Source organism: Pinus tabuliformis, chromosome 6 (assembly GCF_031772625.1).
Source record: "Pinus tabuliformis cultivar Carrire ecotype Pingquan chromosome 6, CPIR1, whole genome shotgun sequence".
NCBI classification, from domain to species: Eukaryota; Viridiplantae; Streptophyta; class Pinopsida; order Pinales; family Pinaceae; genus Pinus; species Pinus tabuliformis.
Window position 1 is genome coordinate 547,336,239 of NC_142292.1, and position 17,668 is coordinate 547,353,906.

General features: G+C 40.7%; 1 protein-coding gene across 2 annotated transcripts in view; it reads right to left on the reverse strand.

The window, feature by feature from the left end:
- Window positions 1-16,931, reverse strand: part of LOC149259679 (uncharacterized) — a 79,756-nt gene extending 62,825 nt beyond the window's left edge. The window contains exons 1-2 of one of the 2 annotated variants that reach the window (XR_016257782.1): window positions 15,539-16,929; window positions 14,761-14,823 (exon numbers count right to left, since the gene is read on the reverse strand). Coding sequence is in view for 1 of the 2 variants with exons in the window: in XM_089418925.1 (XP_089275051.1) it covers window positions 15,553-16,383 (831 nt within the window). In the remaining variant the exon portion in view is untranslated. Of the gene's footprint in view, window positions 1-14,760; window positions 14,824-15,538 lie in introns of both variants that reach the window. The other variant, XM_089418925.1, reaches the window with a different exon arrangement.
- Between the last annotated feature and the right edge of the window lie 737 nt (window positions 16,932-17,668).

Genomic DNA, 17,668 nt, shown 5'->3' on the forward strand with positions numbered 1-17,668 from the left:
TTTTTAATCTATTATTTTTTTTAATTTTTTTTTTTTAGTTTTTTAATTCTTTTTAGTTTTATTATTATTTATCTTTTATTTTTTATTGTTTTTTATTTTTTTAAATGGATCCTCGAACTTAGCCTTTGGAAAAATCACCTAGGACCTAGGACTTAGGACTTATGAGGGGATTAAAACATTTCCTAACCCTCAAGACACTTTACATCATGACTTTTACAATTTTACATCTCAAGGGGGGAAAACCCATTTGACATAGACCACCCAGTCTTGCGACACAGACATAATCTAGCAGATCAACGCACTAGGATTCCCCTAAGATTCTAATGACAAAATTCATTCCAGCTTTAGGGTTACGCTGAAGGAAAACTCTGTCGATCATGGATCGGTGAGACAAAAAACCTTCTGGAACGTAGATTATCACTAGAAAATTAGGTCCACCTAGGCAAGTTTACATACATGACTCAGCTCTGCTAAGATTATTTACAATTCACACATGCAGACTGGGTTTACAACATAATATGATCAAGTCGACGATGACTGTCGAATGGCACAGACACGTCAATCAAGCGTTATCCCTTTTGCGAAGAAAAGGGGGTGTACTTGCTATGGGAAGTTGACACGTAGTGGTCAACATCTGGCTCTACTTGGGGACACGTTGCATTGCAGGAATGTGAGAATCCAGAATCTGCATCCACGCAACACACAACAGAAATAAGTAGCGTCCATTCAAAAATCATCATATAACATTTAAGCACATGAAAGATATAAACTCTTCATTTATTAACAAGGAAAGTAAATCTAATCCTAAAACATAAATAAAATGTTGAAATAACAAGGAGTAGGGTTAGAAATACAATACAAAGGATGCCCTATGGCATCAGATATCATCTTTGAAGAACAGCTTGAGCATTTGGCCATTCGCAGGTAGATCAAGTGGTTCGCCATCCAATCTTCTTAAGTGGAATGAGTTTGGTCCAGCTATATCTCGAATGATGTATGGTCCCAGCCACAAACTATCGAACTTCTTATGTTTTCCTGGTTTTTCATTCTTGCGATCCCAAAGAAGTACCATATCTCCCACCTGCAAAGATCTAGATCGAGAGAATTTATCAAAGCTTTTCTTAATGTTAGATTGATTTTTACATAGCATCAAAAGCTGTCCTATGGGCTTCATCTAACTCCACAATCTGATCTATTCTATTTTGAACAACATCTTTATTAGTAGAAAATTTTTGAAGGAGCTGATAAGCTAACAATTTTAGGTAAGGTTACATCCAGGCCATAAACTAATTCAAAGGGAGATTTACTAGTAGCTTTCTTAGTGATTCTATCTTCCCATATAGCATACTTGATTTTGCTATCCCATGATCTTTTATTATCTGCTACTATCTTCTTGATAATGGTTATGAGATTCTTGTTACTTGATTCGGCCAGACCATTACCCTGAGGATAATAATTTGACGAATGAGATAAGACAATGCCATACTTGAAACAAAAAGATGAAAACTTTGAGGAACTAAAAGCTTTGGCATTGTCAATAGTGATCTTAGCAGGGACACCAAATCTAGTAATGATATTATTTTCAATGAAATCCATAATAACCTTTTCAATGGCATTCTTAACAAGAATGGCTTCAACCTATTTAGTGAAATAATCCGTAGCAGTCAAAATCCATGAATAGCCATTACTAGAATTTTCATGGAACTTTCCGATGAAGTCTAGACCCCAACGCTGAAAAGGTGCCTCTACAATGACAGGTTGCAGGGGCAGGGCAACAAGCTTCTGTTTTCCAGTGAATAGTTGACAAGCTTGACAAGTCCTAACAAACTTATGCACATCAGAAAAAATTGAATGCCAATAATAACCAGCTCTCAGAATTTTGTGGGCGGTAGTTCTAGCAGCATAATGACCACCAAAAAATCCTGAATGAAACTCACAGATTAATTTCTTGGCTTCAATTTCATCGACACACCTAAGTACTATGCCCTCAAGATTTCTCCACCCAAGGCCATCCTTCATAAGGCAATACTTAGTGGCTTTTAGTCTAAGAGCCCTTCTCTTATGAGCAGCGAAATGGTTAGGACATGTAAGATTCATCAAGTAATAAACAATGTCCTTGTACCACTCATGCTCTCCTAATCTTTGCAACTCCGGCGAAAATAGATCGCTAAGACAAAATAAACCAAGAGTCTTTTCGTTACTTTCAGTCAACATTTGAGCCAAACCTTGGCCTTTGACTAGCTTGGTGGGTCTGATCTCTAAATCATATTCTCGTATTTTAGTAAGCCACCTAGCGCGAGTCCCTAAGCAATCTGTTTGAGTTAATATATCTTTAACAGCAGAATGTGGGACGGAAGCAATGATTTTAGAATAACCCACATAAGTTTTGAAGTGCTTAAGAAACTTGACCAGGGCATAAGCTTGCTTTTCCATCGTATTGTATTTTAATTCGGAATTTTGAAGCGCTCTACTCATGAAAGCAATAGGTTGCTCGTGACCATCTTTATTATTTTGTAACAGGACACCAGGGATGGTATCTTCGGAAGCGAAAGAAAAATCATGAAATCCTTGGAATAATCAGGACTAACTAAGACAGGAGCTCTTGCAATAGCGCATTTGATTTCTTGAAAAGCCCTTTTGTCGTCTGCTTGCCAAACAAATTTTGCATCTTTTTTCAGAAGACTTTGAATAGGCTTAGCTATTTATGTGTAATTTGGAATAAACCTTCTAAGAAAAATTGTCTTTCCAAGGAAAGACTGAAGGGATTTAAGATTATGAGGAAGAGGAATCTTTTGGATTGCTTCAATTCTTTCAGGATCAATCTTGATTCCATCCTTAGAAATGATATGGCCAAGTAATTTCCCTTTGGTCACTCCAAAAACAGACTTAGCTGGATTCAAAGAAATCCCGTATTCTCTACATCTATCGAAAACCTGCCTAAGATGATTTATATCACTGATACCATCTTTAGAAAATACAGTAAGATCATCTTGGTAAATCTCAATAAATTTCCTGATTAACCCCTTGAAGGCATAATCCATAGCCCTTTGAAATGTAGCCCCAGCGCTGGTTAATCCAAACGGCATTCTAATGTACTCAAAAGTACCCCATGGTGTGGTGATTGTGGTTTTATGATGATCTTCCTTTTTAACCCATACCTGATTGTACCCAGAAAAACCATCTAGCAACGACATCATTGTAGAACCGGTTACTCTTTGCAATAAAGTCTCCATGTTTGGCAAAGGGTAATTATCTTTCTTGCATGCTAGATTAAGATTTCGAAAATTGACACAAAGCCTTATCGTACCGTTCTTTTTCCTAACAATCACCAAATTTGAACACCATGTCGAATGCCTTGTTTGAGCGATAATTCCAGCCGCAAGCATTTTTGCAAGCTCTTTCTGTTTGGATCAACCTATTCTGCAAAGTAGCTATCTCCTTATTATGATTCATTTCCATGCTTTCGATCTTTTGGAGCAATTTCTGAACAAGCTCGCTTTCAGGTTCTTGAACTGCTTTTCCTTTAGGTTCTTTTAGTTTCGTAGCAGCCCTATCGAAACCTGGGATCTCAGACTTTCCAGATGCTGCCTTGTCCTTTTCAAGCTCTATAGCTAAGGCTTGGCAATCTCTATAATCTTTAAGCCTAGCACGCCTTAATTCATAAGATGGCTCAGGACTAAAGGCATCAATGTAAAAATCTCGGAGAGATTTGTCTGTAGGTTTATAGTCTTGCGGTAATTCTCTAACAATACCATTAAACCTTTTCTTAAATTCTTCAACAGTTTCATTCTCTCTCTTTTTTATTATGCTAATAGCTTTTATGAGGTGTCTTCCTTCTCTCTTATCTCCATACTTTTCCTTAAAGGCATCAATGATCGATTGTAAGGAATTAAATGAATTCTGAGGCTTTTTGGCAAACCAATCATAGGCATCGCCCCCTAAAGTTAAGATGAAAATAGTCATTCTAACATCCTCATGATCGAAATCAACAGACCTTGCGTACTTAGCCATCCATATACTAAAATCTCTCAAATGTGAATTAGCACTAATCGCATTATCTCCCTGAAAGTTAGGCAATTTATCTATCCCAAGTGATGGAAGATCATTGGGATACCTTGGAATGTTAGAAAAATCGCAAGGGGCGTATATATCCATGATGTTGTGCCCAACTTGACTAGTAAAAAGGAAATGGATATCAGAGAGGGCTTCTTGTCCGAGATTAACAAGAAGCGTACGAGAAGAGAGTTTGTGTAATCGTACCCTGAGGGCCCTTTCAGGATCAGGAGCAGGATTGCACAGATTGCTTGGATGTCTTCTAGTATACACTCTTGTAGATAATATATGAGGTGGAGTCGCCACCTGGATAGGAAGTGAAACACGAAAAAGCTCGAAATGAAAGGACCAAGGATAGAAAAAACTCTATCCCCGGCAACAGCGCCAAAAAAAGATGTTGACCACTACGTGTCAACTTCCCATAGCAAGTACACCGCCTTTTCTTCGCAAAAGGGATAGCGCTTGATTGACGTGTCCGTGCCATTTGACAGTCATCGTCGACTTGATCATATTATGTTGTAAACCCAGTCTGCATGTGTGAATTGTAAATAATCTTAGCAGAGCTGAGTCATGTATGTAAAATTGCCTAGGTGGACCTAATTTTCTAGTGATAATCTACATTCCGGAAGTTTTTTTGTCTCACCGATCCATGATCGGCAGAGTTTTCCTTCAGCCTAACCCCAAAGTCGGAATGAATTTTGTCATTAGAATCTTGGGGGAATCCTAGTGCGTTGATCTGCTAGATTATGTCTGTGTTGCAAGACTGGGTGGTCTATGAGGGTCTATGTCAAATGGGTTTTCCCCCCTTGAGATGTAAAATTGTAAAAGTCATGATGTAAAGTGTCTTGAGGGTTAGGAAATGTTTTAATCCCCTCATAAGTCCTAAGTCCTAGGTCCTAGGTGATTTTTCCAAAGGCTAAGTTCGAGGATCCATTTAAAAAAATAAAAAAATAAAAAACAATAAAAAATAAAAGATATAAATAATAATAAAACTAAAAAGAATTAAAAAACTAAAAAATAAAAATAAAATAAAATAGAATTTAAAAAATAAAATAAAATAGAATTTAAAAAATATATTAAAAAATAAATAAAAATTTGAATAATAAAATAATAATAAGTCAAATTTTTGAGTAAATAAATGTTGAATTTCAATTTTTTAATATATTTAAAAATTCGACGGATGAGATTAAAAGATATCTTGATCCTCATCGACAGTCGAGATCATTTTGACATGGATCACTCGAACTAGCCATTGGGAATTTTTCATTTAAATAGGGTGCTAGGGGTCATTTGAGATCATTCGATCTGTGAGTCTTGTGCTGAAGAGAGCTCTCTTATAAACTTTTTCTGGTGCAAATAAAGAAAGACTTTGGGGTTGAAATCTTGCTGGTGTTACTCTCATGAAGTGCTGTGAGCTGTTTTATTTTCTGCATAATTTTATTTTCAGCCATTAGTAATAGCTTGATGTTAATCAATTAAGTGCTTGTTTCCCCTTGTTTCCCCCAGTTGGTCATCCATTATCCCATAGGGTCTACCCCCCCTTAGCCGTGGGAGACAGGGTTAAACAGAGAGATCAAGGATCAGGGTGACAGCCCCCGGTCTGAGCGTTGTCGTGACAATCTGTGCGACAACAAGCCTCATCGCATACATTGGATTGGTGCCAAGAATCTTCTGAGATATCTTTGGGGCACAATCACTCATGGACTGAGATACACTGCCGGAGATGTGAGGCTGCATGGTAAATTTGATGTTGATTGGGTTGGCAGTGTGGTGGATCGCAAGAGCACTTCTAGGTGCTACTTTTCTTCAGGTTCTGCTTCGATATCCTATATGAGTAGGAAACAAAAGCCAGTTGCCTTGAGCACCGTTGAGGTAGAATACATAGCTGCGAGTATGACTTCTTGTGAAGTTGTCCGGTTGAGGAAGCTCTTCAATGAGCTGTTTGGACATGTTCTAGATACCACCGTGATCCTCTGCGACAACCAGAGTGGGATCTGATTATCAAAGAATCTCGTATTTCATGATCGCTCCAAGCACATAGTTATCAGGTACCACTTTATCTGGAATATGGGACAACGAAGACCAATAAGGCTCCATCACATTGGGACTGATGAGCAGGTCGCCGACATTCTGACAAAGCCCTTGTGAAAGGTCAAATTCTTGACTTTCCGAGAATGACTAGGAGTTATGGAGAGACCCTCTTATGAGGGTCCTATATGATATGGACATTGAGCTCTAGGAGCTCCGAGGGGCTTGGGGTACTTCTTGGAGTGATGAGCAACCATAGGGTGAGTGGTTCAGCCTTCCCCTAGTGGTTTGTTGTGTACAAGGTGAGTGGTTCAGCCTTCCCCTGTGATACCACGTGGCGACATGTAGGCAGGATGAGTGTTTCATCCTTCTCCTACTGAGACATCCTACCCATGCAGTTTGGGACTCATGGGAAGTACCTCTCATTTGGCCAATGAGTAGGGAAATGAGAATAGGGACCATAGTACCATCGATGGATGCATCATGTACTACCATACTCCCTATGCTAGGATGACCGATATTGATCTGGGATCAATTGGAATTGACTTTGAGTCAATAAGAGTGGTATGAGACACTCCTTCTTCATAGTTCAACAGAGCAGAGCAGTGCATTGATGGCAAAGATAGTACCGACTGACAAATGGATTAGCAGATGGAGTTCTCCCTAGTTGAAAAGGAGTGTTAAAATTGGCAACTAGGGCCAAACTCCACATGATCATCTTATTTATGGAAGCTGATATTTTTCTTGGATTCCTCTCTCCGAGAGGTTTAGGATTGATCTAAAGATCATTTGATTCCGACATGTAAAAATGAAGATATGAATTTATTTATATTATTGACAAATTGTCAAGGTCGGCCAGCAAGCAAAACAAGGATTTTTACCCCCAATTCATCCTCAACATTGCATATAAAAGGAGGAGACCTCAAGTCATTATTTCATCATCTCATCTTCACTCATCTCTCTCTCCTCACTTGATTGGGTACGCAGATTAGGGCAGCCATCTCTCACACATGCGAAGGAAGGAGTTGACTGCGTTGACCAACGTTGACCGAGCTGCAAGGAGACTGTTTGGCTGCGTTGACCACTTGCATTGACCTGTTTTGACTGTGGATTGGGTGAGGCAGCTTCTCCTTGGCTGGCCACAAATCTGGGCACTAAAACCGAGGTGATCTGACCTCTGGTTTGACCAGCGTTGACTGCCCTAGTTGTTGGCTGCAATTTGACTTCAGTTGACCAATCTTTGACTGCATTTTTCAAACTGTTTTGGACTATTTGGGTTTGCTGTTGAAGGCCGAAGTTGACTGGGTTTGACCGAGCTGTTTAGAGGAAGAATTCTGCCATGTTTGACCAGAGTTGACTTTTCTGGCTAAGGCTTTTCTGCTGCTGTCATAAATTATCAGATTTGTAATTTGTACTCTCTCTCTTTGCTCATTCTTTCTCCCCTCACTACTTGTGCATTGTGAAAGAAGAATTCAAACTTGAAAAAGAGTTGGAGACAGTTGAAGATTGTGAGAGAGAGACTTGGAGAGTAAGAGCAAAACTTAGTGAGCCAAGGTTGATTCAGTGTTTCGGTGTTGATTCAATTTAAGGGAAGGTTGATTCAATGTGTGCATTTGTTGCTGCTACCACTTATCTTCATACTACAGCTTGTTCATATATTTGGGTGAACTTGCTCAATCTCTTGATCTCTCATTGTACTTTGTATCTCTACTGAACAATTTATTTCTAATAGAAGAAGAATTTGGTTGGGTTTTTCCTTGGTCATTCGACCTAAATTCTGTATGTCTCATTGCATTCTTGGTCGTCTTCTATTGTGCATTTGATTTATGTTCTATCTACAATTGTTTATCTAATATTGCAACATAAAGAAGTTACTTGTTACAACATCGAACATCAGAATTTGAACATGGTACCATAGCTTTGGTGCAAACAAGCTCAAGAAGACAAGTGTTGTTCCAGCCCATTTTTTGCTGAAATGTCTCTTGTTGTCCACTCTAGTTGTAAGTGACATTGGCTTCCATGGTCTTTTTTAAACTTGTGTTAGAGTCCCACCCTAACCCCCTTATTTATGTAGTGGGATCGAGTCATAGTAAAGAGTCAATAAAGCCCATATTAATAATTGTAAGTGGTTAACCCGCAATTAATGACGGGACCACAGTTAGTTGCAAATGGGCCATGGTATTAGATAGATAGTATTAATAAAACCCATGGTATTGCATGTATGAGTCATATATAAAGGATAGAGACTCCCTGCAAGGAGCATCGTGTCTTATTTTTGTATCGAGCTTTGCTCTATTAGAGGTTGCCCCCTCGAAGAGGCCAGTGAACATTGCTTTCTGAATAATAAAATATTTGTTGTTGTCTCTCACTATTCTATGTTCTGGGTATCTTTCTTCGCATATTCTGTATTTGGGTATCTTTTGCAGGTTAAGAGCATAACAAGTGGTATCAGAGCACTTTCCAGGGCCGGTGGGATCTCCATTTCTTAGCAAAAAAAAATTTTGCTAGAGACGTGTTCCGGCGTCTTTAAACCACGGGATTTGTCGTTCAGCGTAGAAACCTGCCGATTTGAGAAGGCATGCACACAGGAAATACAAGAGGTGGTCACGCTTGTTGGACTCCCTTATAACCCCTGTGGGTACCCGTTCGAGTAGTAGCGCATTAGACAGAACCGCGTACGGACTGTCTTCCAAGTACCTTCTGGATATATCGGAAGCCCCTTAGCTCCTCTGCAACCTCGCCATAGATAAACCGTCAGCCGTCTTGCTGCTACAGTACACCGAGAACAGCAATCAGAGAGATTACTCGCCCGTACGATAGGGTAGTCGGGTTGTACGGCTAAGGGTACGGTTGATCCTCCTTAGTTAGAGCCCTGAAACATTGGGCCGAGTACTACTGTCAAACCCTTATGTATATTGCAATCTGTAACACCTGACACTCCTCGAGACCATAGTTCCCTTTTCTATCTGGGGATCACGAATCATCTCTGCCAGATCCGCTCGCGCAAAGGGGTGCAGCAGCAGCAAACATCAGTCCTACAGTTCCGAGTTAGCAGACCAGCCATTTCGATCTATTAGATCCATCAGATCCGCAGCAGCAATCTGTTCCGCCGCTCAGAGCTATCCGATCCGCCATTTAGATCTCTCAGATCCACCTGATCTGAGTAGTTGTCTGGGGTTCCTATACCGGGGCATGATTTTCGCAGGACTTTTGGTAGCATTGACATTTTGAGGATTCGGCTACTGCAGTATTCCTAAGGAAGGAGTACCATTCAATTCTTAGTGAAAAAAAAAAAATTTGGGCAGTCCCAATTTTCAAGAACATCAGGTCGGTGCATGGTAGAAACTAGAGCTCAAGCTATGGCCAATGAGAGGATGGACAAACTTGAAGAATCCTTGCAATCCCTCCAAATTCAACTTGACCGACTAACTAGCATAATCCCGAGCATAATCCCAAAGGGCAAGGAGGAAGCCCATGAGGAGGCGTATATTAGCAATGGACACAGTGAGGGTGAGTCTAGCCATTCTCTTCACCTCGAGGGCCCCCACCAACAATCCCGTCCGCGACCTCCCAAGTTGGATATGCATAAATTTGATGGTTCTCACCCGGCAGCATGGATAGCACAAATGGAGCAGTATTTCAATCTGAATAACATCTTAGATAATGAGACTCAGCTTATGGTGGGGAGCATGTACTTGGACAATGAAAGGTGGCAATGGTGGGAATGGCATCAACGTTGCAATGGACCTTTTATGACTTGGACCTCCTTCAAAAAAGCTCTTACAGAACGCTTTGACCAGGAATCTTCTTTTTTGGGTCGTCTTACTAAGCTCCGACAGACTGGCACAGTGGATGAATATATTACAGCCTTTGAAGCCTTAGCCTTCCGCACTAGGGGTCTCTCAGATGTGTTCTACACGGAATGTTTTATCAGCGGTCTTAAAGAAGCCATAAAATCCCACGTCTTACTGCACCACCCTCCCACATGGACGGAGGCTTGTAAGGTAGCTCGTAACGTGGAACGTGCGTTAGCAGCCCAGTACAGTCGCCCAAATTTCACCGCTAAGGGTCGCCCCCCACAGGCTCACAACACGACTCAAACACTTAAGGTTCAAAAGGTGTCACCTGCAAAAATGGCCAAAAGAAGAAAGCAAGGATTATGTTACTACTGTGATGAAAAATACTCCCCAGGTCATAAATGCAAGGAGCCCAAATTTTTCAAATTGATGCCACTGATTACAGCTCATCGGAGGAAGATCCACCGCTGGAGGAACATGAGGCGGTAGAAGAGGACAACCAAAAGGACAATGTCCCTGACGAACCAGTTATATCGTTGCATGCTTTGGCAGGGATTTCTTCACCTCAAGCTCTCAAAATCAGAGGTTTTATTAAACATCGCCCAGTAGTAGTCTTGATTGATAGTGGAAGTATACATAATTTCATCCATCAAAAAGTCGCAGAAGCAGTGCATTGTTTTATACAAGCCGTTTCTAACTTCCAAGTCCAAATTGCGGATGGGGGCACAATGAAATGTGAAGGCCGCTATGAAAATGTCAAACTTCAAATGGGGGATTATCAGTTGAAGACCCACATGTTTGCCATACACATGGGAGGGTACGACATTGTCCTCGGTGCTGAATGGCTTCACACTCTTGGGCCAATCACAATGGATTTCCAGGAGTTATATATGATTTTTAAGCAGAACAACTCCACACATACCCTCCGTGGACTCCAGGCAAGAGCTCCCTCTATCATCAGCTCGCATAGGATGAAAAAATTGCTAAAAAAGGGCCATCATGGAGTTATAGCTCAATTTAATGCCATCCAGGCAGTTGAAACCAAGTCTCTGTCGATTCATCCTGAGATGCAACAGATTTTAAATAACCATTTCCCGGTCTTTGACAAGCCTCATGAGCTTCCACCCTCGAGAGGGGAACATGATCATAGCATCACCTTGGTTCCAAGGACCCAATCCCCAAATGTGCGCCCATATAGATATCCGTTCACCCAAAAGAATGAAATAGAAAAAATAATCAAGGAACTTTTGGAAGCAGGTGTCATTCGTCCCAGCATTAGTCCTTATTCATCACCGGTGGTCATGGTGCTCAAGAAAGATGGGGAGTGGCGCATGTGTCCAGACTTCAGGGCCCTCAATAAGTTGACAGTCAAAGATAAATTTCCCATCCCGGTGGTTGACGATTTGCTGGATGAACTCAATGGGGCTCAATTCTTCACTAAGCTGGATCTTCGCTCAGGCTACCACCAAATTCGCATGAAGGAAGTCGACATTCCAAAGACTGCTTTCCGAACTCATGAAGGCCATTATGAGTTCCTGGTCATGCCATTCAGTCTTTGTAATGCCCCATCTACTTTTCAGAGCCTTATGAACCACCTTCTCAAACCATACCTCCGGAAATTTGTCCTTGTCTTCTTCCATGACATCCTCATCTATAGTTGCACTTGGGCCGCACATCTTCAACATGTAGATCTACTCTTGCAACTGCTCCGCAAGCATAAATTATTTGTCAAGATGTCCAAGTGTTCGTTTGGCATGGAAGAAGTTGAGTATTTGGGCCACATTGTGGGGCATTAAGGTGTCAAGGTGGACCCCAAAAAGATCCAGGCAATGCAGGATTGGCCTCAACCTAAAACCTTGAAGAGCCTGAGAGGATTTTTGGGTCTCACAGGCTATTATTGCAAATTTGTCCGCAATTATGGTCGCATAGCGAAGCCCCTCACTCAACTCCTGAAGAAAAATTCATTCTTCTGGAATGAGGACGCACAACAGGCATTTACAGCTCTCAAAAATGCCATGTGTTCCACTCCAGTCTTAGCACTACCTGACTTCACCAAATCTTTTGTCATTGGATGTGATGCTTCGGGTACGGGTATTGGGGCGGTCTTAATGCAGGAAGGGTGACCTTTGGCCTTCACAAGCCAACAATTAAGTGGGAAGAATCTGGGCCAATCTATCCATGAGAAGGAAATGATGGCCATTTTACATGCAGTAGAGACCTGGCGACCTTACTTATTAGGGCGACGTTTCCAAATCCGCACAGACCATCACAGTCTTAAATATTTTTTGGAGCAACGCCTATCCTCCCCACAACAAAATAAATGGCTCGCCAAAATTTTGGGATATGATTATGAGATCATTTACAAGAAAGGGCAAGAAAATAGTGTACCAGATGCATTATCTCGCCAATTTGAGGAGGGAAGTACCATGCTAGCAATTTCCCTTCCCATTCCAGAATGGATTGAAGAAGCTCGCAGGGAATGGTTTTCACATCCCGGGCTCTCCCAACTCATTTCTCAATTGCAGGCGGATCCAAATTCCACCAAGGGCTACTCGTGGCAAGATGAGATTCTTCGCTAGAGGGACAGAGTTGTAATATCACCAACATCCACCCTCAAAAGTCGCATTTTGGCAGAATTGCACTGATCCCCCATTGCAGGACATTCAAGCTTTCAGAAGACGTATGCTCGCACCAGAAGATCATTTTTTTGGACAGCCATGAAAAAGGACATCCTCACTTTTGTAGCAGAATGCGATGTCTGTCAACGCCACAAAGGGGAGACTGTCAAAGCACCAGGCACATTACAACCGTTGCCCATCCCGGCAGCAATATGGACGGAGGTTTCTATGGATTTCATTACAGGTCTTCCAAAGTCAGGAAACAAGTCAATCATCATGGTGGTTGTGGACAGACTTTCAAAGTATACTCATTTCTACGCCCTACCCCACCCATTTACACCGACTTTGGTCGCTCAATCTTTCATGGATCAAATCTTCAAATTGCATGGCATGCCCACTTCTATTGTGTCCGATCGCAACCCGATCTTCACCAGCAATTTTTGGCAGGAACTCTTCAGGCTACAAGGCACCCAACTAAAACTCAGTACTTCTTATCATCCACAAACGAATGGTCAAACGGAAGTCGTCAACAAATGTCTGGAAACCTACCTTAGGTGTTTCACTTCAGCAAAGCAACATCTTTGGGTACAATGGTTACCTCTGGCTGAATGGTGGTATAACACCAACTATCGTGCCACCACCAAAATGACTCCCTATGAAGCAGTATATGGTCAACTCCCTCCTTCCCCTACTTCTTATATCAAGGGGGGCTCAAAGGTATAAGCAGTGAATCAACTCCTACAAAACCGCGCAACCATGCTCGCCCATCTTAGAGAGAATCTTCATCAAGCTCAAAACCGCATGAAGCAACAGGTAGACCAGCATCGCTCAGAGCGCCAATTTCAAGAAGGGGATCAGGTCTTTTTGAGGCTGCAACCATATAAGCAAACATCACTCAAAGACAAGGGTTGTCAGAAACTATCTCCAAAATTCTACGGACCATATCAAGTACTTCAGCGCATTGGAGAAGTAGCCTACAAGCTGGCTTTGCCGCCTACTGCAAAAATCCATCCAGTTTTCCATGTCTCATGCCTCAAGAAAGTGATTGGGAACAATTGCAAAATTCAAACCAGTCTACCTGAATTGGACGAGGAAGGGTCAATCTGGCTCCAACCTGAACAGGTCCTAGACACACGAGAAAGGCATCTGCGTGGCCGCATGATTAGGGAAATTCTCGTCAAGTGGAAAGACACCTCTCCGAAAGATGCAACTTGGGAACCAACCACTATTCTTCAGCAGTTTCCGCAGCTTCAGCCTTGAGGACAAGGCTATTCTTAAGGGGGAGGGCATGTTAGGGTCCCACCCTAACCCCCTTATTTATGTAGTGGGATCGAGTCATAGTAAAGAGTCAATAAAGCCCATATTAATAATTGTAAGTGGTTAACCCGCAATTAATGACGGGACCACAATTAGTTGCAAATGGGCCATGGTATTAGATAGATGGTATTAATAAAACCCATGGTATTGATCCATGGTATTGCATGTATGAGTCATATATAAAGGATAGAGACTCCCTACGAGGAGCATCGTGTCTTATTTTTGTATCGAGCTCTGCTCTATTGGAGGTTGCCCCCTCGAAGAGGCCAATGAACATTGCTTTCTGAATAATAAAATATTTGCTGTTGTCTCTCACTATTCTATGTTCTGGGTATCTTTCTTCGCATATTCTATATTTGGGTATCTTTTGCAGGTTAAGAGCATAACAACTTGAGTTTAAAGGTATAATATTGATCAATTCCCATTGGAGGAACCAAATCCCAATTCCTGAATTGGAACCAAATCCCAATGACAAGAAACATATCTTATATCCAGAAATTGATCCTTCAACGAAAGATACCAAATCTTGAGAATCATATCTGAATTGTCAATTCCACACTTTGTGTCCAATTCAGATCCTAATAAGGGCTAAGAATCGCAAATCTTGTCACTTTGCCTACATATTGATATGAGATATATTGGGAAGGGGGTGATGTCTACCATGTATCATATTTTGTAGATTAAATAAGGCATGTACTCTATGGATAGAACTAGCTAAAATCTTAGAAGGATTTTATTCTTTCGTGTGGCATAAAGAAACCAACGGTTGTACAACACGAAGCTTGAAATAGCAATATTCAAAATTTCTTGTAACACAGACAAAAGAGCATTATTTACACACTTTCCAAATTCCCATCCTCTGAATAGAAAACTGTCAAGACAATATCCTAGTTTGCTGAATGGCAGTTCATAATATTATAACTAAGATTGCACTATAAAAAATATACCATAACCATTATATGATCTTCACACAGTGATAAGCTAGATCAGATCAATGTTCAAATCCTTTCCTGCATCACAAGCCACAAATAATTGGACAATTAGAACAATCATCTTTCTGTCTTCCATCATGATCGTTTCTGTAGGTTAACAAAATAATGTAAAGCTGTGAGAATTAAGCAATCAAATAATGCAAGACTAAACAAAGATACTGAACCCTAGAGACGTCCAAATTGAGGATTACTCCAATTTTACATCATCTAATTAGAGTTACTATTATCATGTATTATTGATATCAGGGGACTGCACTCGAACCAAATGGTCATGAACAGACTTACAAACTGGAACACAGCACCAGTTTCAATCCTGGAAGTGCCAAACTATACAGAAAATAAAGAATTGAACCCCGGCCCAAACCATAATCCAAGCTTATTTAATGATAGCCACCCTCAAAATGAATAGAAAAGGAATCTCTTAAAAAGTTCTACCTTGTAGAGTAGGTTCTGGAAAAAGCAAGGATATAATATCCCAAAACATTCTAAGAATCAATTAACCTAGAGCATAATGTAAATTGAAGTAAAGTGGGGTTTAATTGAGAAAACTTGCTGCTAGTATATTTGCTTTACAAGATCCAACCCAGACTGTTAAGGTGGGGCTAACAGATTATACATAATGGCATCTAAACATATTAACGAGCATACAAGATGTTGCCTGTAAAGATGAAGTTAGCATGAAAAGCAGTCACATTGAAATATTTCATCATCATAAGACTAATAACCCTCTCACCTGAACTAACCGCATCATCGTCTACCACGATACTTCTCATGCTTTCTTCTTCTTTTGCGTCTGTATTCTGAATCGGAATCAGAACTAGAACCAGACTCAGATTCGGAATCACTCTCAGATGTGCTATTCCTCCGATGCCTTTTATTATTGTGTTTCTTTCTTCTCCTCCGCTCTTCTTCAGAATCGGACTCTGAAGCTGTCCCAGAAGAAGTGGAATCGCTACCACTTGTTTCAGTCTCAGAGTCTGACTCTTCAGTAGATACGGATGCCTCGCTTACACCACTGTCGCTGCTATCATCAGACCTTCGCTTCCGTTTAGTCTTCTTTCTCTGGCTTTTGCTCTTCTTGCCGAGCCTCAGAGAGTCCGATCGATCAGACAGACCAGGTTGCAAGCCCAATGCATTTTGAGGATTGTCAGGGTTGTCCAGCTCGTACGGAACTGAAATTCTCATCTTCAGCTTTGGATTCTTGAGCTGTTGTGTTCGGGAGGGACGAGACATGTAAACTCTCTCGTTCTTGCATTCGTAAGTCCAATGCCCAGACTGAAAACATTTCTGGCATTGCTGAGACGCACCTCTAGATGAAGGTGTGGGTTTCAAGTCCTTTCTAACGCCCAATTTCACAGCCTTCTCAGTACTCATCAAATACATCTGCCGCTTCGCTTCTTTTCGCTCCTGCCATCGACTGGGCCCTTCTTCCTTCTGGCCATAAGCATTCACATTCCTTGCTGCTGCTGCAGCTGCTCGTTCGGCCTGAGCACGGCTAAGACCTTTGGCAGCGCTTAGTGCAGCAGCCTTGATTCGATCAGCCGCTGCTTGTGCTGCTTCATCTTTATTGCTCGACATTATCTCAAACAAAAAATAGATAAAACCCTAGTTTCCTGATTCAGAAGAAAATTTAACCTCTAGGACACAATTTCCACCTGGGAAGACCAGAATTAGGATTATCCAAACCAAATTCAAGCAAACGAAGCAAAATAAAGGCCAATATCGACTGCTCGTCCAATTATGGTTAAAAACTATCTGAGATGCCTGCTGATTAGCGCTGAATTTGATTGATAAATCAAAATAATTGCCAAACAGACCTTTTAGTCTTTCTTTCTTTCAAAGATCGCTAAAATAGCTCAAATTTATGTCAGGTATTCCACAAATTTAAATTAGATATATTTGTCTCTACAAGTCTTTGCTAATTCCAGAAAATAACTGCGCCAAACTACGCATCATTCGCTTCGGCCTACTGCCGCAGTTGAGAATAACACCGAACATGATCGAGAAACTCTTAAAAATCTATATTCTTAGATACCCGAAAACTTCTTCATCTAAATTCAGTCGGCCGGGCAAAAGACATTGACAACCCGGTGCAAAAGAGTAAATGTTCATCGATGGCGTTGTATTTATAGTTTTCTTACCGCTTTATTAAAACTAGCTCCAAATCTCATTCAGAAATCCCATAAAAGAAGGTATATTTGGGGTATCAAAGGACCATATATTAATATTCGTGGGTTCTAAATTGGCATGGTTCGAGCTTCACCTTCAATTTTCATGGTATTTATTGTAATATTAATATTGAAGGGTTCTAAATTGGCATGGTTCGAGCTTCACCTTCAATTTTCATGGTATTTATTGTGTCAAAAGTTAGTGAGATTAAAATTCTTACCGATCTACACAACTATGAACAATTGTGCAAAACATGCAAAATCTTTATTGTGACTTTGTGCAAATAGATCAAAACTCATTTTTTATAGTTTTTTTACCATTTTTAATGGGTTGATTTAATTGTCATGGGTAGCTTTTGTCTTACTATGGTAATGAAAATTTCAGCAATCACTTATGTGACACTGAGTGATTTTTAGGTGATAACAGTTGCTCCTGATGAATGAGTTAAAGCAAACATATAATTGAAATACATAATAGTTTACTTGTATGAATATTGCTTGAATGATGTTGTGATGGAGAGAGAGACTAAAGAGAGAAGGACGTCCTATAGGGGATCAAGAAGGGGCCACTTATAAAACACATGTGTAAAGAGATATGTACAATATAGAATTGAGGTGGGCATGTCCCATGTTCATGATCATGATCAACAAAGATGATGAAAATAAGGGGTATAAGATGTTAAATGATCGTGTTT